Source organism: Oncorhynchus kisutch, linkage group LG30 (genome assembly GCF_002021735.2).
Source record: "Oncorhynchus kisutch isolate 150728-3 linkage group LG30, Okis_V2, whole genome shotgun sequence".
NCBI classification, from domain to species: Eukaryota; Metazoa; Chordata; class Actinopteri; order Salmoniformes; family Salmonidae; genus Oncorhynchus; species Oncorhynchus kisutch.
Window position 1 is genome coordinate 8,947,221 of NC_034203.2, and position 27,888 is coordinate 8,975,108.

Consider the following 27,888-nt stretch of genomic DNA (forward strand, 5'->3'; position numbering starts at 1 on the left):
TTGGATCTACTTTTTTGGAGGGGTAGTCTGTGTGTAGCCAAAGTCTTAAGAAATCTATTTAATATAGTCTACGCAATCACAATCAATTCATGATTTATTTTAGACCGGTCTAAAGAAACATGATATGAAGAAAATGTAGTCTATTTCAGAAGAACGGAATAGCATACTCTGAGTTGTCCTGATCTGGCTATGCCATATGGCTGTGGGCTACACTAGTTAATTTAGCAGATTTGCTTAGAATTCCATGGCTTTATTTTTTAAAATGATTTTACAGTATGAAGAATACAATTGAACATAGCTTAATAAAATAGAAATGGTAGAAATGGAAGAAATGGTATATGCTTAACTTTAATTGTGATACAAAGGTTGGCCTATATGTTTTGATGTTTAAGACATTCTAAGGCTGCATGATGAGACTAATGATGATTTCAAAAAAGTTGGGATCTGCACACCATCAGTCTCCCATTCACAATTTGACAAGCACTTGATAATATTCTCACCAGGCCTTGAATTTCCCAGCGGAATCCCCCTTGTGTGGCCCTTAAAAAAATCTATGCCTTTTGTGGCCATTGTGCCCTTGGCCTGAATATGATAGGCTAATTGTAATTCCCTTCTCATGGCTGCCATGCTCCGACGCACCTCTCAAGGGAAAACGGAGCGCTGAGTACCAGGCAGTAAGCAAGTTTGGTAGGCTGCTAATGACCATCCGCAACATCAGAGCTTGGAGAAGCCTAGTTGCCGTGACTGAACGGCCACGTGGAATTTGACTGCTGTCATGACTCGTGGTCCCATGTGGCTCAGTTGGTAGAGCATGCCCACGGTTGTGGGTTCGATTCCCGCTGGGGACCAGTACTGAGAAAATGTGTGCACTCACTACCACTGTAAGTCGCTCTGGATAAGAGTCTGTGGAATGACAAATGTAAAAATGTGACACACAATATGAAATAAATACCTGATGCCATTTGAAACTTGAGTATACATTCTCTTTCTATGACATAGACTGACCAGGTGAATGCTATGATCCCTTATTGATGTCACCTGTTAAATCCACTTCAATCAGTGTAGATGGAGGGGAGGAGACCGGTTAAAGAAGGAACATTTTTATGTGCTATAATTCATTAAATACATGATGGATTTAAGACATTCAAAGAGTTTAGTGTCTTCATCCATTGTCCAACTGTTTCATTTAAAAATATATTTATTATTATTTATTTTTTAATCGTGGCAAATGATCTCTAGATGTAGGTCCTCGGTTGGTAGAGCATGGCACTAGCAATGCCAAGATGGTGGGTTAGATTCCCGGGACCACAAGGAATCGAACTACCTATCCAGTTTTCAGTATCTGTTTTACTCATCAAGTGTCGGTATTACAGCTAGAGCAGTAAACAATGTTTATTTTTATGTCAATAGTTGCAGCTGTGGAGTAATTAATCAAATGGATAGTTTGTCAATAGGCTTGAGCATCTACGGATAATCTGTAAGGGATTGTCCTAGTGCAGTGAGACCCACCACCAATTATCTCCATGCATAATGCAGTGTCTATTGACGGGGACGGTTAGGAAGTCGATAGCTATCGTTCTGACTGGACTTGAGAGGTTTTACACATTGGCACAGCTGAGTTCTAAAATTGAATAATGAAAGGAAGTGTTTTTCAGCAGTGGAAACAGCACTACTTAGAAATGTTAATGGATGTGTGTTTCTTATTGTTAAGTCCAGGGGTTTCTCTGGTCACATGGTCAGAAAAAAACAACCTTGCCCTGCTCATTACATTTGACCTTTAACCTCTCCCTCTCCGTTCCAGGTTTGTGTACTAGACCTGAGGAAATGACGCTCGTTTGGGGAGCCATGGACCGACTACGAATGTGTACATAGCCAAAATGACTGTCCCAGCCTGTCGTCTACACTGCTGTAGTCCCATCAGAAGCCATGGCCCATCATCACAACCACCATTACCATCACAGCCAAACAGAGCACCCCAACACCCCCATAAACACACAGACTACCCCTCCAGAGAAGAGGTCAAACTAACCCCCAGCAAAGGGGATCTGGACTTCCCTCAAGTCCAACTCAGACCCACAGGAGAGAAAAATGACTATATTATGGTCACCGAGACAAAAATCATATTGAAGAGAAGAGGACCCATTGCATACATACCAAAATATCTGCAATTTGTTGTTTTATTTATTTATTTTTTTATCCTTTATACCAGAAATGAGAAATGTTAAGCTTCCCCCCCCCCCCACGTTGTTGGTGTGTGCATATTGTACATGTCCACATTTTTTGTTGTCCTGTGGCCATTTTGTTTTGCTTTAGGTTTGTGTTACATGTCGAGAGAGGTAAGGTCAGTAGGATTTTTTTCTTAAATTTGGGTTTCAAACTGATATTGGGAGAAATCATTCATTTTGGCACTGTCCATGCATGTTTTTGTGGTTCACAAATACATTGAACAACAAATATATATTTATAAAGTTGAAATAGGTTCATTTGTTTTCAATTCAAAGCTTCAAACAATTAAATTCAAAGTTTTTTTTTCAGTTTGCCAAAATCCTTTTATTAAACATTTTTGGGAGAGCAGCTAGAGGGGATTAAAGGTGCCATATGCATACTTGTACTTCTTATTACCTTTAAATGGCTTCAGGTGTGCAAAACTGTTAACTTAGTAGATATCTGAGAATTCTAATAAACTCTTGGACTAAAGATCATCACTGCAGCTACTAGAAAGCCCCATCCTCTTACATTCTAACTACATGTGATGTTAGATTTGAGTGTAATGGATTGGTTAGGGGAAGTTGCAGACACTGATCTAAGGTCAGTTTGGCGTTTTCTCCCGTAATGGCTATGGCTAGGATTGGGGGATGGTAAGCTGATCCTCGATCTGTGCCTCCGGGGAGCTTTTAGCCAGAATATAGGGATGGCAGTGCTTTGGGTAGCGCATGAATGACAGGACAACCCACATTCAAAGCCACAATGTGGGTTGTGTTCAGTAGGACACTAAGAAGCAACAAGTTTTGCAATGGAAAAACACGTGTTAAACTTTGGACACGTTCAATTAGAACCTCCACGTTTCAGAACGATTTCTCCCTATTGAACACTCTCCATGTATTCTGATTGGTTGATAAAGGATGTTACCATTAACATCTGAGCTGTGCTATTCACGATATGTTGTACCTCCAATGTCCATTGCGTGCCCTAGCTAACAAATGCTAAATGATAATCAGACTAAGCCATCACTTTAGTTTATTTTTTGCTTTGGTTTGTTGACCGGTCTTGCTTGGTAATTAATCTGGACATACTGTAGCTGTCTTGATTTCAGCAGTAACACCTGCATAGAGTGACGTGTACTGTACAGAGGACCTTCATAGCACCTACATAAGTATTACGCCGGCCCTTTCAAATGTATGCAGTCAGTTTCAACCATGCTTCCTTCAATCGACAACCAACTCATCATATTTGAAATGTTAACGCTGGGCAACCTTATTGCAATTTGTCATGTTGAACAAAATGTTTGATTGTCATTGACTGTTGATGTCTGGGATCTAGTGATGTTGATGTCTTCAGGTGTCATGTTTAGGTGGTTGACTCCGACGTCAAAGTTAGCCGGTAGTTTTCGGACCCGAAAGAGGTCTAAAGGCGTCCGCATGCTTCAGTTTGCCTGGCGGCTAGCCAAAGTCAGCTAGGCGAACTGAACAAGTGTGCTCGTATACTTCTGCAAAAGACCTTCACTTAAAAAAATTGAAACAAGCGGCAATAGTACTGTTTGTCCATTTTGAGACACCGTAGCCAGTATACACTTTCTCAAAATAATCCAAATTAATATAAGATAACTTAAATCCTGAGTTATTATTATTTTTATTTTTAACCTTTTTGTTTAACTAGGCAAGTCAGTCAGTTAATTCTTATTTTCAATGACGGCCTAGGAACAGTGGGTTAACTGCCTTGTTCAGGAGCAGAGCAACAGATTTTTACCTTGTCAGTTTGGGGATTCGATCTGGCAACCTTCCGGTTACTAGTCCAACACTAACCACTAGGTTACCTGCCGACCCAAATCTATCATTAATTTTTACATTTTTGCAGAGGAGATCTTAGATATAAAATTGTGCGACTAAGATGTTTGGTGCAGTATTTCTCAATGAAAAAAATGAGTTGTCTCGTTGAATGTCAACACAGACTTCACTGAAGAATCCTGTTCTTCAGGATGTTGACCAATCACTGACGAACAGGTGTAGACTTCAGCTACCAACCTCGGCTTTTCTCGATAAAATATTGTGTGCCTGGAAAAACCCTTACTGAAGTCCAAAACTAACAAAAACATCACAAAATGTCATAATATATGCACAAACTCTTCCGAACTGTTTCGGCTGGGAAGCATGCGGACGCCTTTACACGAGATTAGTCTACGTTCCAAGAGTTTTATTTTTTTTTTTTTTTTTTGAGTTCTATAAACATCTGACAAAGTTAGATTTTTGGAGTGAACCATTGCTTTAAGTGTTCTGTTTTAGGACACAATGCTGTGTCTGCTCTTTGGTCGTGGTTTTAAAAGTGATTTTGTGCACAGCACCAACACAGGCTGTGTTGAGGCCTATGCATGGATAGACAGCGTTTTTGTTTTGTAGTGTTTCAGAAGGTGCAGGTTTTTATTTTAAAAAATTAAGCCTGTTTTTTTTGGTTTTTCTTTTGCAGGGAGATTAGTTGATGAGAAGTGGACTTTGGGACATATATGACTTCATGTAACTACATATAATATATCTGTGACATCACAGGCAATTCTTTTTATATGCCACTCAAGTGCAAAAAAAAATCTAACTCTTGAAGACATGCTTGGAAAATGTGGCGGTACTATACATCATGTGGGTCTTTTACCATGAGAAATGGTTCTTTATAAAATACCATTAAACGGTCATAGCTATAAAAGAGAAGAGCAGCCCTAAGACTGGGTTTATTATTATTTTTTTCTTCTGCACTTCAGAAGAATGTGTAACAGGGAGACGTTTAAACCAGGGTTGTAGTCAATTCTATTTTGATTCATCCTGTAAGTGAACTTTCAATTCAAGAATTGAAAAAAATTCCTTTCAAAATGAATGCCACTTTTTTTTTCCATTCTTGAATTGGAATTTCAGTTCATCCCATAAATTTCATTTAGAGTTGACTCCCAACCCTGGTTGGCACATCCAGACAGGGATTAATGCTTGTGGTTTTATTTCACTCTCAGCTGAACGTGTGCAGTAGTTCTGTTAAAAAGGAAGGGGAAATAGTAGTGTCTAAACTGTTGACTTATTGGTTACACATTGGATCCAGGCCAACTTCATGGCATTCCAAAATCCCATATCTTAGCCCTAGCTATCATCCTGTCGCTTTAAAACACCAATGTTGTTTTTTGTTGTCTTCTTTTCAAAGGCCTCCTTTGCGATTTTCTTTCTCAGAATGTCACTTGTTTTACAAACAAATTTTGTACAGAAGCTAAGAGTATTTTGAAGTTTTCTTTAATATAATCAACAGTGAGTGGATTGTACCACGATGACACAATTTATTATGAAGTCTATGACAGTGGAATGGTATTTTATAACCCTTTTGTTTTTAAAAAGAGATGCTTTTTACACTGCATTCAAGTGTTTGCTATTTTTTTTTGTTCCTACCTAAAGTACTAATTCTATCTTTGCTATGTCTAAAAAGCCCTTGAAGGTTTTGTACTCTTTGGAAACTTTTATAATTCAGATTTATTTGTAGCTATGTAAGCAAAAATGAACAAAAACAATAAATCTCAACTTTAACAAGGACGTGTCATAACACCCTGGACCATGTAAATACCTGTTTGCAGATTTGTTTTTGTTCCATGTTGTCTTTGCCCTCACCCTTATGTTCTCTCTCTCATATGGTTGCCGAGACTCTCTCTGCAACCTACGCATTTGACTGTTGTAATATCACTCAGATCTTTGAAACGTCTAGAATAAAATCTATTTTGATAATAGCCAAGTGGTTTTTCTGTTGACTTGCTTTGTTCCCCATGACACCTAGAGGGCCTTCTGTTGTATTGCATTCTCCCTCAATGTACAGTTAAAGTGGCAATCCGCAGTAGAAACAATAACTAAGTGGCCTCCCCACCCTGGTTCGGTAAAAATATGAGGGGTGAGGCTGGAGAAATGTTATATGAAATCGTAGACCAAGCTATGGATACAAGGATTGACCATCTATGGTATCAATGTTTTAGTTTAAACCATGTTTTGAGGCGATTTGACATTTAAAAAAAAAAAAGTACAAGCTTATATTTTGGGTTCTGATGGGGTATGACAGTCGAACTAAGCTCATGAGTCGTAAATTACATTCTAAAATAATGAATGGGTAAATATCAATTTACGAGTTAAAAAAATAATTGATAATGTTTACAATGTTTATTGTAGCAACTGCTGGTTGCTCATTTAATGGTATCCGTATCCCCTTTAGCCATAGGGGCTGGTTGTGTATAGTACTCTACCCTTGGTCATGGCACAATGTCTTGAGCGCTTTCGGGTCTTGTGATGTTTGCAATGCTCTAAATCCAGGCTATAAATTAAGGAAACATGCAGGCCAGAAAACAGCATAGCCTGCATTTTTTTAAAGGCCAGTGACTGCCATCTAGTGGTCAAGAGTTATGAAATTGGGAAGTTAAAGGTGCTACACAATTTCTCAGAATATCTCCCCTATGTGGAAACTAGGTGAATTCCAACAGCACTAGGCTACATTCAATTCTCCCTCCCCAGAATACCATTTCAGTAACATGGCAGAGACTCCCACTTGAGCCTTTTACTTTCTGTTTTGGTCTTCCAGCTTCTAACAGCTGTAAAAACTTTTTGTTATTGAAAATATATTTCACACATGGTAAAATTATATCCTACACTATTCAGTGCTTGTTTTCTCACTTAAACAGAAATTGAGCGAACAGTGTAGAATTTTAGCAACCAGGAAAATTACAGCGGTTTCTACATTGGCTGCTTGCCCCGGTTTCCATGAAATAACACAGCCATAAAGTCAAAACCGTTTTCGCATTTTTCTGGTCCAGCGGGAGAAATTAATTAGCGAATGTCAGAGCCAATTACAAAACTGACGAGTAGACTTTAAAGAGGCAATCTGAGATTGCGACATTTAATGAGCGACTGCCTTTCAAAAGCAACAAATCCCATCGAAAATGGCCTATGTGGCATCGATTTGAGTCAGAAACAGTTATTCCGAGTGTCAAAATTGACTACAAACTGTAAACTGGATAATTTTGTTCATGAAGTCAGCCTTGTCTAAAACGGAGTTTGGAACATCACTGCGTCACAATGGGTAAATGGAGGTTGGGTTTTGATTTGACCATGTCCATTTGCCCACTAACATGGGGTGAACAGTTGCGGTGATTGCCCTCTATCCAATAGCATAGACAGTAAGACATACCTGCCCAGCAGCTCTGACTTTGTTTACATATGACAACACGTTGCGCATTTTTTTTAAACTTGAGAAATACTGCACCAAACACCTTAGTTAAATGTCAAATTGAGCAATTAAAACATTATTGGCAAAAATGTCGACATTAATTGCAAAATTCTTGAGTTATTTTACATTCATTCTGGCGATTTTGAGGAAGTGAAATAGGCTTTTGCGTCTCATGTGGGACAAATATCATTAACCAAACGTAGCATAGGTCAGGAAACACACCTCCAAGACTGAAATCACGCAACAGAAAGACACGCAATTGATTATTGAGGAATATAACTTAGACTAAATGCCTCATGAGCTTAGTTCTACTGTCTTACACCATCAGAACCCCAGAAGAAGCTTCCCACTGGTCAATCAACTTTGTTTCCATGCCATTTCATTGTAGTTATGTTGAACCCAAGTGGAATAGACATTGAATTGACATCTGTGCCCAGTGGATTGTTGTATCCTACTCCACTGTAAACAATGTAATTGTAAGCAAACACTGTTTAGCTTAAAACATGGTATAAACAATATTTTACGGAGGGTCAGTCATTGCATCCATGGGTCTGTCTATGAATTTGAGTGGTTACATTTCTCCAGTGCCATCCCTCACCTAAAAAGGTGTCTGGGTGTCCTCTTTGTTGTTGTTTGAAGTGCTCCTTTCCATTTAAGATCATTGGAAGAAAGAGGAATGTCTGGTTAAAAAAATGATCAGAATAACAATTTGAGGTCAAGTCATTATTGATCTACATAGGCATACATACACAATCAATTTTAAAACAAGTTTGATATTCAAGAGATACCTTTTGGTCTTTGAAAACAGTTGCTTCTGAGTTAATTCACTCCTATTGTTTTTGGGGCGAAATATACCAATGAAAAATAAACTAGGGGGACAAAGTCAGAGACCATTGGCTTTCTTTATTACAGATAAAGGCTTGTATTGACTGTGACATTAAATTAAATTGAAACCTGGGCCCTACTTTTATTTTTATTTTACCAGGCAAGTCAGTTAAGAACAAATTCTTATTTTCAATGACAGCCTAGGAACAGTGGGTTAACTCTCTGTTCAGGGGCAGAACAACAGATTTGTACCTTGGCAGCTAAGGGGTTTGAACTCTCAACCTTCACGGATACTAGTCCAACGCTCTAACCACTAGGCTACCCAGCCACCCCAGAAGTGTGAACTTAAAATATTCTCAGACTGGTGTCAGGCTGGAGTTTGAGGGCCACGGCTGTGTGGAGAAACATCTATTCTTCAACAGGTCTTTTCTACAGCCCTTGGAGCAGCTCTCTCTGGCGCAGCTTGAAATCAAGTTCCAGTGGGATGTGTTCTGCACACCAAGGTTCCTCCTGGGCCCACAGGCTCTCAGTGTATCCCTGTACAAGGTGCTGCGTGCGACCCTGAGGGGAGCGAGCCACGAGGCCAACCGCAGGCTGGTGCTGCCCCAGTCCCAGTCGGTGCAGCTAGAACCAGAGCCCAGATCCCTCTCGCTGGACCTCATAACCTTGGCTGAGAACTGGCTTAAAACCCCCTACAGTCAATTTCGAAGGCCCCATGTGAATCGAATTAGCATAACCACACAATCAGTGTTTTTGCATTGGATGCATCTCAATCCACCGCATGTCGCACTTCTGCATCTGCAGTGAAAGGTGAGAGACCTAGAGCGGTATTCTCACACATTCGTCTGTAGCGTACGAACAGTTTAGCCTGAAACTATTATGACCACTCTATGGAACGATGAGACTCTCACAACACAAAGTCGGAAGAGCCGATCTGCCAACTTCTGTCTGTAGTGTCCGAACAGTTTGGGCTACACACTAATAGGACCCCTCTGTGGAAAGGTGAGACTCGTCTGAAGGTCCCCCAGTACCAGTTAAACATTTTCTATGGAAGTCTATATGGAGACAGTTTAGTGCCAAAAATAATGGGTTAAATACATGTAAAAAAATATATATATCAAATGTTTCCTGATCTTTCTTAAATGTCTCTGATATAGGACAGACACTTCAGAACAAACTTCCTTTAGATAGAACATGGAACAAAAACTATCTGTTGTTCCATGTATTGAATCTGTTATTTAATGTGTTAATTAAACCAGGGAGGATCTACGGGCTGGAGCTACAGCCTCAACCCGCCCACACCCTGGTCAGGGACACCATCATGGCCCACCACCTGAGAAACACTCTCCCGATCGGGCCAACAGTAACCTTCCCAGAGTTCCAGACCTCATTGGTGGCATGCATGCTCTTCAACCGATTGCTGCCCGCACCTGCCCGCCCGACTAGCATCACTAGTCTGGACGGTTCTGACTTAGAATATGTGGACAACTACAAATACCTAGGTGTCTGGTTAGACTGTAAACTCTCCTTCCAGACTCACATTAAGCATCTCCAATCCAGAATTCAATCTAGAATCGGCTTCCTATTTCGCAACAAAGCCTCCTTCGCTCATGCTGCCAAACATACCCTCGTAAAACTGACTATACTACCGATTCTTGACTTTGGCAATATCATTTACAAAATAGCCTCCAACACTCTACTCAGCAAATTGGATGTAGTCTATCACAGTGCCATCCGTTTTGTCACCAAAGCCCCATATACTACCCACCACTGCAACCTGTATGCTCTCGTTGGCTGGCCCTCGTTACAAATTCGTCGCCAAACCCACTGGCTCCAGGTCATCTATAAGTCTTTGCTAGGTAAAGCCCCGCCTTATCTCAGCTCACTGGTCACCATAGCAACATCCACGCACTCCAGCAGGTATATTTAACTGGTCATCCCCAAAGCCAACACCTCCTTTGGCCGCCTTTCCTTCCTGTTCTCTGCTGCCGATGACTGGAACGAATTGCAAAAAATACTAAAGCTGGAGACTTATCTCCCTCTCTAACTTTAAGCATCGGCTGTCAAAGAAGCTTACCGATCACTGTACCTGTACACAGCCCATCTGTAAATAGCACACCCAAATACCTCATCCCTATATTATTATTATTTTTTTTGTTGCTATTTTGCACCTCAGTATCTCTACTTGCACATCATCATCTGCACACTCCAGTATTATTAAATTGTAATTATTTCACCTCTATGGCCTATTTATTGCCATACCTCCCTAATCTTACTACATTTGCACACACTGTACATAGATATTTCTATTGTGTTATTGACTGTACGTTTGTTTATCCCATGTGTAACTCTGCATTGTTGTTTTTGTCGTACTGCTTTGCTTTATCCTGGCCATAGTGGTAAATGAGAACTGGCCTACCTGGTTAAATAAAGGTGAAATAAAAATGTGCTAAAATAATATATGCTAAAATATGCTATTGTTATTTACTGCTGCTCTTTTAATGATTTGTTATTCTTATCTCTTACTTTTTTTGTTGTTGGTATTTTCTTAAAACTGCGTTGTTGGTTAAGGGCTTATAAATAAGCATTTCACTGCATTCGGTGCATGTGACAAATACAATTTGATTTGATTTGCCACCTCTACATCGACTTCAAGGACGTGGGCTGGTAGGACTACTGCCACATAGAGTGCCCATTCCTGCTGAGCGAGAGAGCCAGAACGGCACCAACCATGCCATCCTGCAAACACTGGTACACTCCCTGGACCCCTGCGACACAACCCAGCCCTGCTGAGTACCCATCCGCCTATCACCTGTCTCCATGCTCTACTACAACAACAACGACAATGTAGTCCTACGCCACTACAAGGACGTGGTGGTGGATGAGGAAGGCTGTAGATGAAATACATGAGGAGGTGTGAAAAGAAAGAAAATGCCTTGTTGATTAATGGAGTGGATTTTAGGAAAAATTGATTTGTCATATGCATTGTTTTTTTTAAGTTGTTTTTTTATCACTCATACAGTGAGGCTCCTGTGGTCAAATGGCTTTGACATCGTCATACAGATAGATGGTCTCTCTCCTCAGTTTGGCACATCAAATCAAATGTTATTGGTCACATACACATATTTAGCAATGTTATTGCGGGTGTAGCGAAATGCTTGTGTTCCTAGCTCCTACAGTGCAGTAATCAGTGCAGTATCTGACAATTCACAACAATACACACAAATCTAAAGTAAAAGAATGGAGTTAAGAAATATATAAATATCAGGATGAACAATGTCGGAGTGGCGTTGACTACATTTCATTAGAATGGAATACAGTATATACATGTGAAATGAGTAAAGTGGTATGTAGACATTATTTAAGTGGCTAGTGTTCCATTATTAAAGTGGCCAGTGAATCCATGACTATGTATATATGACAGCAGCCTCTAAGGTGCAGAGTTGAGTTAACCGGGTGGTACCTGCTAGTGATGACTATTTAAGTCTGATGGCCTTGAGATAGAAGCTGTTTTTCAGTCTCTCTGTCCCAGCTTTGATGCACCTGTACTGACCTCGCCTTCTAGATGGTAGCGGGGTGAACAGGCAGTGGCTCGGGTGGTTGATGTCCTTGATGATCTTTTTGGCCTTCCAGTGACATCGGGTGCTGTAGGTGTCCTGGAGGGCAGGCAGTGTTCCCCTGGTGATACGTTGGGCAGACCACACCACTCTCTGGAGAGCTCTGTGGTTGCAGGCAGTGCAGTTGCCGTACCAGCCAGTGATACAGTCCAACAGGATGCTCTCAATTGTGCATATGTGAAAGTTTGTCAGGGCCTTAGAGGCCAAGACAAATTTCTTCAGCCTCCCCGAGGTTGAAGAGACGTTGTTGCGCCTACTTCAACACACTGTCTGTGTGGGTGGACCATTTCAGATTGTTGATGATGTGTACGCAGAGGAACTTGAAGCTTTTCACCTTCACATGGACACATTTCACCTAACACAGACATTTCAGATAGAAATTGATATACCTCTCACAAACTGGGATTTATAGTGCCATCCTCTGGCCACTACACATGCCGAAAGCAATCCCTGACCTATTTTTCATTCTGAAGTAAAAAAAAAAAAAATCACAAAAAATCAAGAGAACAGCTTTGCTGGTAACATATTTGCATCGTATATAATGAACTCCAGTGAACTTGAAAGATGTTTCTGCTTGGCTGCCATGAACAGAGAAAATCTCAACAATGAGGCTATTCTCATTGCTGCCATTGTTATCACACAACCTCAGACCTGTTCTATACCTTACAAAAAATGTCTAGGTGGGGGAAGCTTTCAAACCAGACCTGGGCTATTGGCAGATCTCATCATTATGAATTATATAATTATCTGAAATTGCCTTGGTTGCAGGAAAGAAGCAGAACAGAGTTCCTGGCTTTCAGTTATTGTTTTATGGGGAAAGGGGAAGGAGATACCTAGTTGCACAACTGAATGCATTTAACCGAAATGTGTCTTCCGCATTTAACCCTGAGAGGTGCAGGGAGCTGCCTTAATCGACATCCACGTTTTCAGCGCCCAGGGAGCAGATGTTGTTGGGGGTTAACTGCCTTGCTCAACGACATAACGGCTCTGGGATTCAGACCAGGGACCAATGCTCTTAGCCGCTAGGCTTCCTGCCACCCATGCTATAAGCAGCATTCATCCTGTTTGGCTTCTTTCCAATGTTGTCAAAAGGCAGTGTCTTTGAGTCCTTCTACATGTTGTTATTTGACTGCGGTGCTGCCAAAAGAGTCTACACTGTAGTGAGTTACATGCACTAACAAAATTCTTATTCAGAACAATGGTGTTGGAGGTTTTACATGTTTAGCTCTCTGCAGGCAGTTCAATGTAGAAACCACAGTGTCCTAAAATGTAAAACACTGCTGCATGCAAAAACAGGAAATGCTATGTGGTTTTCTAGATTAAGTAGAAGTATCTACCTCATCCCCATACTGTATTTATTTATGTATCTTACTCCTTTGCACCCCAGTATCTCTACTTGCTCATTCATATATAAAAAATATATACACATATATATATATATTATCTGCACATCTACCATTCCAGTGTTTAATTGCTATATTGTAATTACTTCGCCACCATGGCCTATTTATTGCCTTAACTCTCTTATCTTACCTCATTTGCACATACTGTATATATAGTTTTTCTACTGTATTATTGACTGTTTGTTTGTTTATTCCATGTGTAACTCTGTGTTGTTGTATGCGTCGAAATGCTTTGCTTTATCTTGGCCAGGTCGCAGGTGCAAACGAGAACTTGTTCTCAACTAGCCTACCTGGTTAAATAAAGGTTAAATAAAAAATGTAAAAATCAACAGTGTAGGCTATACACTGTTGTTTCTATGCTGCATTAACAGCTACTATTGTCTCAAAAAGATTTCTAGATATTGCGTACTAGCAGCTGCTTGAGGTGAACAATCATGAGGACTCAAGCAATAGCATAAATAGTAAACAAACTGTTACTCTTTGATGGTGTACAAAGGGTCTTACTCTACCTCTGTACTTATGGTCACTCTTTCTCTAGGCAAAGAGTAGTTACATATTAAACATTGTAGCTACAGAAAAAAAAATATGTTTTTGTCAATGATTTCACCATTAAGCTCATCGCCTTCTTTATTCTATATGAGTAAATCAGCAAACAAATGTATGTGTCAAGAATTTTTTTATATACATTGATTCCATACTTCATTAATATGTGTACATATTATAAAAGAAAACCATTCAAATAAAGCACATCACTTGTAGAATCATCATAGATTTGAAGAGGCAGCAGCGTTCATATACAGTGCTTTCAGAAAGTATTCAGACCCCTTGACCACATTTTGTTACCTTACAGCCTTATTCTAAAATTGATTAACTGTTTTTTTCCTCATCAATCTACACACAATACCCCAAAATGACAAAGCAAAAACAGGTTAAGACATTAAGACATTTTTGCAAATGTATTCAAAATAAAAAACTGAAATATCATATTTACATACAGTACCAGTCAAAGGTTTGGACACACCTACTCATTTAAGGGTTTTCTTTATTTTTACTATTTTCTACATTTTAGAATAATAGTGAAGACATCAAATCTATGAAATAACACATATGGAATTATGTAGTAACCAAAAAAGGCTTAAACAAATCAAAATACATTTTATATTTTATATTCTTCAAAGTAGCCACCCTGAAACAGGTTTTTATCAAGGATCTCTATGTACTTTGTTCCATTCATCTTTCCCTAGATCCTGGCTAGTCTCCCAGTCCCTGCCTCTGAAATACATACGGTGACCTCACCCAGTATAACCAGCGTGTCCAGAGATGCAACCTCTCTTATCATCACTCAGTGCCTGGGCTTACCTCCACTGTACCCGCACCCCACCATACCCGTCTGCACATTATGCCCTGAATCAATTCTAGACATCTGCCCCTTTTATTCTCTGTCCCCAACGCACTAGACGGCCAGTTTTTCTAGCCTTTAGCCGTACCCTCATCCTACTCCTCCTCTGTTCCTCGGGTGATGTGGAGGCTAACTCAGGCCCTGCGTGTCCCCAGGCACTCTCATTTGTTGACTTCTGTAATCACAAAAGCCTTGGTTTCATGCATGTTAACGTCAGAAGCCTCCTCCCTAAGTTTGTTTTACTCACTGCTTTAGCGCACTCCTCCAACCCTGATGTCCTTGCCGTGTCTGACTCCTGGTTTAGGAAGGCCACCAAAAATGTGGAGATTTCCATACCCAACTACAAATTTTTCCATCATGATAGAACTGCCAAAGGGGGAGGAGTTGCAATCTCCTGCAGAGATAGCTTGCAAAGTTCTGTCATACTTTCCAAGTCTATGCCCAAACAGTTCGAGCTTCTAATTTAAAAAATTAATCTCTCCAGAAATAAGTCTCTCACTGTTGCCACCTGTTATAGATCCCCTCAGCTCCCAGCTGTGCCCTGGACACCATATGTGAACTGCTTGCCCCCCATCTATCTTCAGAGTTCGTTCTGTTAGGTGACCTAAACTGGGATATGCTTAACGCCCCAGCAGTCCTACAATCTAAGCTAGATGCCCTCAATCTCACACAAATTTTCAAGGAAACCACCAGGTACAACCCTATATCCGTAAACATGAGCACCCTCATAGATATTATCCTGACCAACTTGCCCTCCAAATACACCTCTGCTGTTTTCATTCAGAATCTCAATGATCACTGCCTCATTGCCTGCATCCACTATGGGTCCACGGTCAAACGACCACCCCTCATCACTGTCAAACGCTCCCTAAAACACTTCTGCGAGCAGGCCTTCCTAATCGACCTGGCCCAGGTATGCCCAGATTGCCTGGTCGTTCTTTAAAAGTAATTTCCTCACCATCTTAAATAAGCATGCCACTTTAAAAAAATGTAGATCTAAGAACAGATATAGCCCTTGGTTCACTCCAGACCTGACTGCCCTTGACCAGCACAAAAACATCCTGTGGTGGACTGCAATAGCATCGAATAGGACCCGCGATATGCAACTGTTCAGGGAAGTCGGGAACCAATACACACAGTCAGTCAGGAAAGCAAAGGCTAGCTTTTTCAAATAGAAATTTGCATCCTGTAGCTCTAACTCCAAAAAGTTTTGGGACACTGTAAAGTCCATGGAGAACAAGAGCACCTACTCCCAGCTGCCCACTGCACTGAGGCTATTTGATACGGTCACCACCGATAAATCCATGATAATCGAAAATATCAATAAGCATTTCTCTACGGCTGGCCATGCTTTCCTCCTGGCTACCCCAACCCCGGCCAACAGCTCCGCACCCCTTGCAGCTACTTGCCCGAGCCTCCCCAGCTTCTACTTCACCCAAATCGCAGATGTTCTAAAAGAGCTGGAAAACCTGGACCCGTACAAATCAGCTGGGCTAGACAATCTGGAACCTCTCTTTCTAAAATGATCCCCCACCATTGTTGCAACCCCTATTACCAGACTGTTCAACCTCTCTTTCGTTTTGTCCGAGATCCCTAAAGATTGGAAAGTCGCAGTCATCACCCTCTTCAAAGGGGGTGACACTCCCAAACTGTTACAGACCTATATCCATCCTGCCCTGCCTTTCTAACGTCTTTGAAAGCCAACCAGATGGCTTTAATAAACAGATCACTGACCATTTAAAATCTCCCCATACCTTCTCCGCTGTGCGTACCGGTTTCCGAGCTGGTCACGGGTGCACCTCAGCCACACTCAAGGTACTAAATGATATCATAACCTGGCCAAGGCTTTCAACTCTGTCAATCACCGTATTCTTATCGGCAGACTCAATAGTCTTGGTTTCTCAAATGACTGCCTCGCCTGGTTCACCAACTACTTCGCAGACAGAGTTCAGTGTGTAAAATCGGAGGGCCTGTTGTCAGGACCTCTGGAGGTCGGCCAGAGATGCAAAATTGAACTACCAACGTTTCGACAGCCAAGCTGTCTTCATCAGGATATCAGGGTATATACCCTGGTATATACCCTGATGAAGACAGCTTGGCTGTCGAAACGTTGGTAGTTAAATTTAGCATCTGAGCTCCTAGTGTGTGCGGCTCTCTTTAATTTTCACGTTTTCTACTCCGCTAGCCAGCACCTCGCCTAAATAGGTGTGCGTTTCTTTTTCTTCTAGATTATTCTTCTAGTCTCTCTATGGGGGTACCACAGGGTTCAATTCTCGGGCCGACTCTTTTCTCTGTATATATCAACAATGTCGCTCTTGCTGCGGGTGATTCCCTGATCCACCTCTACGCACACGACACCATTCTGTTTCCATCTGGCCCTTCTTTGGACACTGTGTTAACTAACCTCCAAATGAGCTTCAATGCCATACAACACCCCAGCTGCTCTTAAATGCTAGCAAAACCAAATGCATGATTTTCAACCATTCGCTGCCTGAACCTGCCCGCCCGACTAGCATCACTACTCTGGATGGTTCTGACTTAATATGTGGACAACTACAAAAACCTAGGTGTCTGGTTAGACTGTAAACTCTCCTTCCAGACTCATATCAAACATCTCCAATCCAAAATCAAATCTAGAATCGGCTTTCTATTTTGCAACAAAGCCTCCTTCACTCACGCCGCCAAACTTACCCTAGTAACACTGACTATCCTACCGATCCTCGACTTCCGCGATGTCATCTACAAAATAACTTTCAATACTCTACTCAGCAAACTGGATGCAATTTATCACAGTGTCATCCGTTTTGTTACCAAAGCGCCTTATACCACCCACTACTGCGTCCTGTATGCTCTAGTCGGCTGGCCCTCTCTACATATTCGTCGCCAGACCCACTGGCTCCAGGTCATCTATAAGTCTATGCTAGGTAAAGCTCCACCTCATCTCAGCTCACTGGTCACGATAACAACACCTACCCGTAGCATGCGCTCAAGCAGGTCATTCCCAAAGCCAACACCTACTTTGGCTGCCTTTCCTTCCAGTTCTCTGCTGCCGGTGACTGGAACGAATTGCAAAAATCGTTGAAACTGGAGACTTACTAACTTTAAACATCAGCTATCTGAGCAGCTATCCGATCGCTGCAGCTGTACATAGTCCATCTGTAAATAGCACACCCAATCTACCTACCTCATCCCCATATTGTTTTTATTTACTTTGCTGCGCTTTTGCACACCAGTATCACTACTTACACACCATCATCTGCTCATCTATCACTCCAGTGTTAATCTGCTAAATTGTAATTACTTTGCTACTAATGGCCTATTTATTGCCTTACCACCTCATGCCATTTGCACACACTTTATATATACTTTAGTTTTGTCCTATTGTGTTATTGACTGTACGCTTGTTTATTCCATGTGTAACTCTGTGTTGTTGTTTCTGTGGCACTGCTTCGGTTTATCCTGGCTAGGTCACCGTTGTAAATGAGAACTTGTTCTCAACTAGCTTACCTGGTTAAATAAAGGTGAAATTTATATATGTATACATTTTTTAAAAATCTCCACAGCATGATGCTACCACCACCATGCTTCACTGTAGGAATGGTGCCAGGTTTCCTCCAGGCGTGACGCTTGGCATTCAGGCCAAAGAGTTCGATCTTGTTTTCATCAGACCAGAGAATCTTGTTTCTCATCGTCTTATTCCTTTAGGTGGCTTTTGGCAAACTCCAAGCGGGCCGTCATGTGCCTTTTACTGAGGAATGGCTTCTGTCTGGCAACTCTACCATAAAGGCCTGATTGGTGGAGTGCTGCAGAGAAGGTTGTTCTTCTGGAAGATTCTCCCATCTCCACAGAGGAACTCTGGAGCTCTGTCAGAGTGACCATTATGTCTTGGTCACCTCTCTGACCAAGGCTGTTCTCCCCCGATTGCTTACATACAGTGTGAATAATACGGCCCAAAAATGGACTCTTGAGGAACACCTTTTGTAATCTCAGGGAATTGTGAGTTGAGACAGTCAGCAACTATACATTGAGATGTCCATAAAGTAAGCCGAACAGCTTGCATCAAGTTATTTTCCCTACAGAATAACCAGCTCTCTGTCTGTCTCAATTGTTCCAAACACAGGGTAAATCTTTCCAAAGTTATCAAAATTGACATTAAAAGTGTAAATGTGGCATCTTTCCTCTGCATCATAGAAGGATACCTGTCCCTCCTCTATGTCTAGAAACACCCCTAACCTAGAGGGTGGAGACTGGTTCAGTTTAATGACTGGTGCACTCAGAGCCATGAGCTCCCCAAGCTGCAGACGCAAGTTCCAGTAACCAGCTTTTGTGTTCAGATTTGCAAAGCCATTCCTCGGTGCTGACTCTCTAACCACACCTATTCTCCACTCTGCCTTGCCCCAGACTCTCACCTCCCAGTAATGTCTCCCAGATGTAAAGCCCTCCTTTGCAAGCACACACCACCAGCCATCATACATGTGGGATCTAGGGTTGTATCCATCCCGGGGATCAAAAACATCCTCAATGATGGTGGCCATTTTCACTCTTTTCCTGTCAGCGGACAGTAAGAGATTTGGGTTGGCTGTTTTTTCATCCAGAGTGATCTCAACTGCAAAGATATTGAAATAATTAAGCTGTTAATCATTAAGTCTTTCGGTTTTATCTCATTTGAATAATATTTGCAATGGCAATAAACCATACCAACCTGATGCTTTCAAAATCAAGTTCCAAGCTGCAATGAAACAGACAACATTTAGGATCATGTTAGCAACGAAGAACTACAAAACATTTACATTTTTTGTTGTTGTTTTAAGCAGACGTGAACAGTGGGATTTGACGTACTTGAGTCAGGAACGCGATTCAGAGTCACTAAGGGAAAAACATTAAGAAAACCAAAACATATTAGATAAATGAACTGATTAATACAATCTGTGTTGACTTATTTAATAACCTAATAAAAAGCATGAGCTGGAGCACACCAAGAGAATATTATTTTGTGTGGAGGTGCTGACTAACAGCGAATATACTGTAAGCTATAAAAAATAAATAAAGAGAGTCACACGCTCTCTATATATAAACTCCCAGTAATTTATTGGGTAAAACACCCTGAAGGTGGCACAGCAATACCGAAACGTTTGCGTTTTACCCAAAAATTACTGGAAGTTATATATACAGTGCCTTGCGAAAGTATTCGGCCCCCTTGAACTTTGCGACCTTTTGCCACATTTCAGGCTTCAAACATAAAGATATAAAACTGTATTTTTTTGGTGAAGAATCAACAACAAGTGGGACACAATCATGAAGTGGAACGACATTTATTGGATATTTCAAACTTTTTTAACAAATCAAAAACTGAAAAATTGGGCGTGCAAAATTATTCAGCCCCTTTACTTTCAGTGCAGCAAACTCTCTCCAGATGTTCAGTGAGGATCTCTGAATGATCCAATGTTGACCTAAATGACTAATGATGATAAATACAATCCACCTGTGTGTAATCAAGTCTCCGTATAAATGCACCTGCACTGTGATAGTCTCAGAGGTCCGTTAAAAGCGCAGAGAGCATCATGAAGAACAAGGAACACACCAGGCAGGTCCGAGATACTGTTGTGAAGAAGTTTAAAGCCGGATTTGGATACAAAAAGATTTCCCAAGCTTTAAACATCCCAAGGAGCACTGTGCAAGCGATAATATTGAAATGGAAGGAGTATCAGACCACTGCAAATCTACCAAGACCTGGCCGTCCCTCTAAACTTTCAGCTCATACAAGGAGAAGACTGATCGGAGATGCAGCCAAGAGGCCCATGATCACTCTGGATGAACTGCAGAGATCTACAGCTGAGGTGGGAGACTCTGTCCATAGGACAACAATCAGTCGTATATTGCACAAATCTAGCCTTTATGGAAGAGTGGCAAGAAGAAAGCAATTTCTTAAAAATATCCATAAAAAGTGTTGTTTAAAGTTTGCCACAAGCCACCTGGGAGACACACCAAACATGTGGAAGAAGGTGCTCTGGTCAGATGAAACCAAAATTGAACTTTTTGGCAACAATGCAAAACGTTTTGTTTGGCGTAAAAGCAACACAGCTCATCACCCTGAACACACCATCCCCACTGACAAACATGGTGGTGGCAGCATCATGGTTTGGGCCTGCTTTTCTTCAGCAGGGACAGGGAAGATGATTAAAATTGATGGGAAGATGGATGGAGCCAAATACAGGACCATTCTGGAAGAAAACCTGATGGAGTCTGCAAAAGACCTGAGACTGGGACGGAGATTTGTCTTCCAACAAGACAATGATCCAAAACATAAAGCAAAATCTACAATGGAATGGTTAAAAAATAAACATATCCAGGTGTTAGAATGGCCAAGTCAAAGTCCAGACCTGAATCCAATCGAGAATCTGTGGAAAGAACTGAAAACTGCTGTTCACGAATGCTCTCCATCCAACCTCACTGAGCTCGAGCTGTTTTGCAATGAGGAATGGGAAAACATTTCAGTCTCTCGATGTGCAAAACTGATAGACATACCCCAAGCGACTTACAGCTGTAATCGCAGCAAAAGGTGGCGCTACAAAGTATTAACTTAAGGGGGCTGAATAATTTTGCACGCCCAATTTTTCAGTTTTTGATTTGTTAAAAAAGTTTGAAATATCCAATAAATGTCATTCCACTTCATGATTGTGTCCCACTTGTTGTTGATTCTTCACAAAGAAATACAGTTTTATATCTTTATGTTTGAAGCCTGAAATGTGGCAAAAGGTCGCAAAGTTCAAGGGGGCCGAATACTTTCGCAAGGCACTGTATGTATATATATATATATATGTATATACACTGCTCAAAAAAATAAAGGGAACACTAAAATAACACATCCTAGATCTGAATGAATGAAATATTCTTATTAAATACTTTTTTCTTTACATAGTTGATTGTGCTGACAACAAAATCACACAAAAATGATCAATGGATATCAAATTTATCAACCCATGGAGGTCTCGATTTGGAGTCACACTCAAAATTAAAGTGGAAAACCACACTACAGGCTGATCCAACTTTGATGTAATGTCCTTAAAACAAGTCAAAATGAGGCTCAGTAGTGTGTGTGGCCTCCACGTGCCTGTATGACCTCCCTACAATGCCTGGGCATGCTCCTGATGAGGTGGCGGATGGTCTCCTGAGGGATCTCCTCCCAGACCTGGACTAAAGCATCCGCCAACTCCTGGACAGTCTGTGGTGCAATGTGGCGTTGGTGGATGGAGTGAGACATGATGTCCCCGATGTGGTCAATTGGATTCAGGTCTGGGGAACGGGCGGGCCAGTCCATAGCATCAATGCTTCCTCTTGCAGGAACTGCTGACACACTCCAGCCACATGAGGTCTAGCATTGTCTTGCATTAGGATGAACCCAGGGCCAACCACACCAGCATATGGTCTCACAAGGGGTCTGAGGATCTCATCTCGGTAACTAATGGCAGTCAGGCTACCTCTGGCGAGCACATGGAGGGCTGTGCGGCCCCCCAAAGAAATGCCACCCCACACCATGACTGACCCACCGCCAAACCGGTCATGCTGGAGGATGTTGCAGGCAGCAGAACGTTCTCCATGGCGCCTCCAGACTCTGTCACATGTGCTCAGGGTGAACCTGCTTTCATCTGTGAAGAGCACAGGGCGCCAGTGGCGAATTTGTCAATCTTGGTGTTCTCTGGCAAATGCCAAACGTCCTGCACGGTGTTGGGCTGTAAGCACAGCCCCCACCTGTGGACGTCGTGCCCTCATACCACCCTCATGGAGTCTGTTTCTGACCATTTGAGCAGACACATGCACATTTGTGGCCTGCTGGAGGTCATTTTGCAGGGCTCTGGCAGTGCTCCTCCTGCTCCTCCTTGCAGAAAGGCGGAGGTAGCGGTCCTGCTGCTGGGTTGTTGCCCTCCTACGGCCTCCTCCACGTCTCCTGATGTACTGGCCTGTCTCCTGGTAGCGCCTCCATGCTCTGGACACTACGCTGACAGACACAGCAAACCTTCTTGCCACAGCTCGCATTGATGTCCCATCCTGGATGAGCTGCACTACCTGAGCCACTTGTGTGGGTTGTAGACTCCGTCTCATGCTACCACTAGAGTGAAAGCACCGCCAGCATTCAAAAGTGACCAAAACATCAGCCAGGAAGCATAGGAACTGAGAAGTGGTATGTGGTCCCCACCTGCAGAACCACTCCTTTATTGTGGGTGTCTTGCTAATTGCCTATAATTTCCACCTGTTGTCTATTCCATTTGCACAACAGCATGTGAAATTTATTGTCAATCAGTGTTGCTTCCAAAGTGGACAGTTTGATTTCACAGAAGTGTGATTGACTTGGAGTTACATGGTGTTGTTTAAGTGTTCCCTTTATTTTTTGAGCAGTGTATATATATATATATGAGTGTGCAACTATTTATTTTCGTAGCAGAACACTCACCTCTGCTTCTGGACCTTTGTCTATTTCTGAGCCAATGCTTTACAATGGAACCCTGTGAAAACAACAGCTATGTTATATTACCACTCAGCCGTATTTAAAATGTCACTTAAAGAGACATTCAATAAGTGTCTGTTTATGGCTGACCTCCTGCTGTTCCTGTAGTATGCTCCAGATGAGGAAGTCCATGACAGGGAGCATGTTGGGAAGCTTCCCCCTCTTCCACTGTCTTTCCAGATCCTGCAGTACTGAACACACATCCTCACCCAGACACACGGAGTCCTGCAGAGACGCAGAGACACAGGGTGATATCGTAGGATAACCTCCTTGTGTTATGTATCATTGTAATGTTACAGACTATTTTTTGTGGGTTTTTATTTTAGTTTTAGTTTTAAGGTCTTCCTCTCACTTGTTCCATATCCTTGAGTCTCCAGGCCCACTCAGAAAGGGCTTTCGTGGCTTCCCTCAGCTTCTGTTCCTTGTCTGGTTTCTGTTGATCTGGAGGGTCATTACTCCTCCTGTGTCTTGTGATTTCCCCTGCTGGTGTCTGGTAAACAGCAAAACATGTGGTTACAATCCTCTGTTTGCATTTCTCAACAGTAAATCATACAGTGAGCTCCAAAAGTATTGGGACAGTGACAATGTTGTTGTTGTTTTGGCTCTGTACTCCAGCACTTTGGATTTTAAATTATATCATGACTATGGGAGGTTAAAGTGCAGACTGTCAGCTTTAATTTGAGGGTAATTTCATCCATAACAGGTGAACCGTTTAGATATTTTTGTACATAGACCAAAAGTATTGGGACATATTCACTTATATGTGTATTAAAGTAGTCAAAAGGTTAGTATTTGGTCCCATATTCCTAGCACGCAATGATTACATCAAGCTTGTAACTCTACACACTTGTTGGATGCATTTGCTGTTTGTTTTGGTTGTGTTTCAGATTATTTTGTGCCCAATTAAATTAATGGTAAATAATGTATTGTGTCATTTTGGAGTCACTTTTATTGCAAATAAGAATATCATGTTTCTAAACACATCTTAATTCATGTGGATGCTACCATGATTACAGATAGTCCTGAATGAATCGTGAATAATGATGAGTGAGAAAGTTAGACGCACGAATATCATACCCCCCCAAAATGCTAACCACCCTGTTATTGTAATGGTGAGAGGTTAGCATGTCTTGGGAATATGATATTTGTACATCTGTAACTTTCTTAATGATCATTATTCACTATTCATTCAGGACCATATGTAATCATTGGTAGTCATTGTATCATTTAAAATCCAAAGTGCTGGAGTACAGAGCCAAAACAATAACAAATGTTTCACTGTCCCAATACTTCTTGAGCACACTGTATGTTACGTCATTCAGAGCAACTGGCTGTCAACACTGTATGTTACGTCATTCAGAACAACTGGCTGTCAAGACTGTACGTTACTTCATCCAGAGCAACTGGCTGTCAACACTGTATGTTACTTCATCCAGAGCAACTGGCTGTCAATACTGTATGTTACTTCATCCAGAGCAACTAGCTGTCAACACTGTATGTTACAGCATCCAAAACACTGTATGTTACTTCATCCAGAGCAACTGGCTGTCAACACTATGTTACTTCATCCAGAGTAACTGGCTGCCAACACTGTATGTTACTTCATCCAGAGCAACTGGTAGTCAACACTATGTTACTTCATCCAGAGCAACTGGCAGTCAATACTATGTTACTTCATCCAGAGCTACTGGCTGTCAACACTGTGTTACTTCATCCAGAGCAACTGGCTGTCAACACTGTATGCTACTTCGTCCAGAGCAACTGGCTGTCAACACTGTATGTTACTTCATCCAGAGCAACTGGCTGTCAACACTGTCTGTTACTTCATCCAGAGCAACTGGCTGTCAACACTGTATGTTACTTCATCCACAGCAACTGGCTGTCAACACTATATGTTACTTCATCCAGAGCAACTGGCTGTCAACACTATGTTACTTCATCCAGAGCAACTGGCTGTCAATACTATGTTACTTCATCCAGAGCAACTGGCTGTCAACACTGTATGTTACTTCATCCAGAGCAACTTGCTGTCAACACTATATGTTACTTCATCCAGAGCAACTGGCTGTCAACACTATGTTACTTCATCCAGAGCAACTGGCTGTCAATACTATGTTACTTCATCCAGAGCAACTGGCTGTCAACACTGTATGTTACTTCATCCAGAGCAACTGGCTGTCAACACTGTATGTTACTTCATCCAGAGCAACTGGCTGTCAATACTATGTTACTTCATCCAGAGCAACTGTCTGTCAACACTGTATGTTACTTCATCCAGAGCAACTGGCTGTCAACACTGTATGTTACTTCATCCAGAGCAACTGGCTGTCAACACTGTATGCACATGACATGTACTTATACTGCTTGTAGTGTTGTGTTTGAACCAGCGCCAGGTGAATCTCCAACATATGGGGGCTGTTTCCAGGACAGAGAATAAGCTTAGTCCTGGATCAGCATCCCAAATTATTTGTAGTCTAGGACTAAGCTTAATATGAGTCCGTGGTAACTGTCCCATGGTGTATGTGTTATTTACCTGTTGTGTCTGCGATGAGTGTTTCAGTTCCTCAGCCCACTGCAGTATAAAGTCTTGACGCTCATCTTGACAAGATCCATCCTCATTCACTCTGGTCAGAAGGGAGGTGTTGCTGATCTGTGAGGACTGGTACAGGACCAACTGATTATGACTCATGGCCATGTAAGAGAACATATGATCACATACCTTCTTTTCTCTATACAGACTGACGTACCTGAACTACCTTGCTCAGTTCAGCAGCAAGCTCTCTGATGATACATTTAGACTCATCAAAGGTGAAATCTTCTTTCTCTTTGTCCGTTCCCTATGGAAAGAGGGACAATGAATTGAGTGCTGAAAGGATTCTGCTGCTGTCTACCCCACATTATTGTGATACTGCTGTGGCATGTCTACTTTGTCTACGCAGTAGACATACTATGTATTTCATTCACCTTACCTTTATTTGTGCCAACAACTTAAGTACTTTATGCTTGAGGCTTTTCTTCCTCTGTTGAATAGAACACAGTATGGACATTACAATGACTGTTGCTGGCTTGAGAGTAAAAGTGAAGCCAAAAGAATTTCAAAGAACATTTCATGCTACAGACTGCTGGCATTGAAAATACTGGTTTGATCACACTACATTCCTGTCGAGAACAGATTTCACGGTTGATCATCTGTATCTTGCCTTGCCTATAACCTGTTTACCTTCTTAAGATTGTTTCAGAAAATAATTGTTGGACTGTGGAATGCTGTCCAGATCCTAACGAATAGAAAAAAAGAATATTTTCCATAGTGGAGCTCCTTCACAATATATTAAGGTTCATTTAAACCAGTGTTGGGGTTCCTGTTTCGTCAGATGAGACATTCATGACTGAAACATTGGTTTAAGTGAACTGTGTTAAGAAAGGTGGAGCATATATTTGTCTGTTTGATCAAAACTGAAACATCCTTACCCGTTTCAGGGAAGAGTTGTTTGCCAGAAACTACACAGCACATAATGACAGGGTGAGAACTTGTCTAAGCATCTAAAGCATATAAAATCTTGGCGGTAGCACTACACCCTGTGCTGAGAAGGAATGCACGTTGTTCCACTGAGATACGCAGTGCATGCATTGGCAGCAAAAAATTAAGTAACAACCAACTTCAAGGGGAACTTCGACAAAATAATGATATTCTCTAAACATTTGACTATCTTACCTTGTGTAAGCACATTAATGGTTTGTTGAAAGGCTGTGAAGAACAGGTTCTGTGATTGTTCTCTTTATTGCAAATTCTTCCAATGCTGCCACAACTGCCACCAACTCTCAGTATCGCTGCAAAAATTAATAACAAAGAGCTGTGAGTCAGGTGTAGGGAAAAAAAAGGTTTTGTGATAACAATATGCAAAAGATGCACTTTGCCCTCTTTGTTGGTCTACTTCTAAATCAAATCAAATGTATTGATATAGCCCTTCTTACATCAGCTGATATCTCAAAGTGCTGTACAGAAACCCAGCCTAAAACCCCAAACAGCAAGCAATGCAGGTGTAGAAGCACGGTGGCTAGGAAAAACTCCCTAGAAAGGCCAAAACCTAGGAAGAAACCTAGAGAGGAACCAGGCTATGAGGGGTGGCCAGTCCTCTTCTGGCTGTGCCCGGTGGAGATTATAACAGAACATGGCCAAGATGTTCAAATGTTCATAAATGACCAGCATGGTCAAATATTAGCTTAAATAGCTACTATAATAACCATAATAACACTTCAGAAAACGGATATAACAGCTGTTATTGGTTATGTAAATGTAAAAAATGTCAACTTACAATCTGTCTGTGAAGCCATCTTTTTCCTATAATAGTGCTATAAAACCCAGTGAGAGTATAGAATGCAGAATCATTTTCAGGAGTCCTGTTGTTCACCGCCATCCACAGAATTAAGAACCTGTTTTGATGATGGTTTGTTTACAGTCTTCTGAATCTCCACCCACTAGCACCACCTGGGTCATTTTAAACAATGTTATTTTTTTAAAATGAATAAACAGAAAGTGAAATGGAACACAGTAATGCAGCTGTATTCCAATTACTGTCACTACAGTATAAAACAACCTAAAAACGAGTACAATATTGTACAACTAAAACATGGATTTGTCTCAAAAAGTTAGGTTGCTATGAGAACCCAAATATAAAATGAGAAATCATGCCATCT

General features: G+C 41.4%; 2 protein-coding genes and 1 pseudogene across 5 annotated transcripts in view; 2 read left to right on the forward strand and 1 right to left on the reverse strand.

Annotated features, from left to right (window-relative positions):
- Positions 1 to 5,965, forward strand: part of LOC109874881 (F-box-like/WD repeat-containing protein TBL1XR1) — a 36,704-nt gene extending 30,739 nt beyond the window's left edge. For all 4 annotated transcript variants that reach the window (XM_031810686.1, XM_020466926.2, XM_031810687.1 and 1 more), the window contains one exon: positions 1,802 to 5,965. In XM_031810686.1, the coding sequence (XP_031666546.1) occupies positions 1,802 to 1,828 (27 nt within the window). In that variant the 3' untranslated portion in view covers positions 1,829 to 5,965. The remainder of the gene's footprint in view (positions 1 to 1,801) is intronic.
- On the forward strand, positions 2,833 to 11,172 carry LOC109875398 (protein DVR-1-like; annotated as a pseudogene).
- Positions 11,173 to 18,517: 7,345 nt separating this feature from the next.
- On the reverse strand, positions 18,518 to 27,650 carry si:dkey-18p12.4 (SPRY_PRY_C-I_1 domain-containing protein). Its single transcript, XM_020467487.2, has 11 exons — positions 27,507 to 27,650; positions 26,906 to 27,021; positions 26,163 to 26,213; positions 25,941 to 26,030; positions 25,727 to 25,852; positions 23,546 to 23,683; positions 23,284 to 23,418; positions 23,140 to 23,191; positions 19,530 to 19,556; positions 19,393 to 19,419; positions 18,518 to 19,296 (listed from the first exon to the last, which is right to left on the reverse strand). The coding sequence occupies exons 1-11, from the start codon at positions 27,523 to 27,525 to the stop codon at positions 18,764 to 18,766; spliced, it is 1,314 nt and encodes a 437-aa protein (XP_020323076.1). The 5' UTR covers positions 27,526 to 27,650; the 3' UTR covers positions 18,518 to 18,763.
- Between the last annotated feature and the right edge of the window lie 238 nt (positions 27,651 to 27,888).

Coding starts and splice junctions, on each gene's coding strand:
- si:dkey-18p12.4 (XM_020467487.2), bottom strand. Junction 23,192..23,283: donor TACTACAGGAACAGCAGGAG/GTCAGCCATAAA, acceptor TTGTTTTCACAG/GGTTCCATTGTAAAGCATTG. Junction 19,297..19,392: donor CTTGATTTTGAAAGCATCAG/GTTGGTATGGTT, acceptor ATATCTTTGCAG/TTGAGATCACTCTGGATGAA.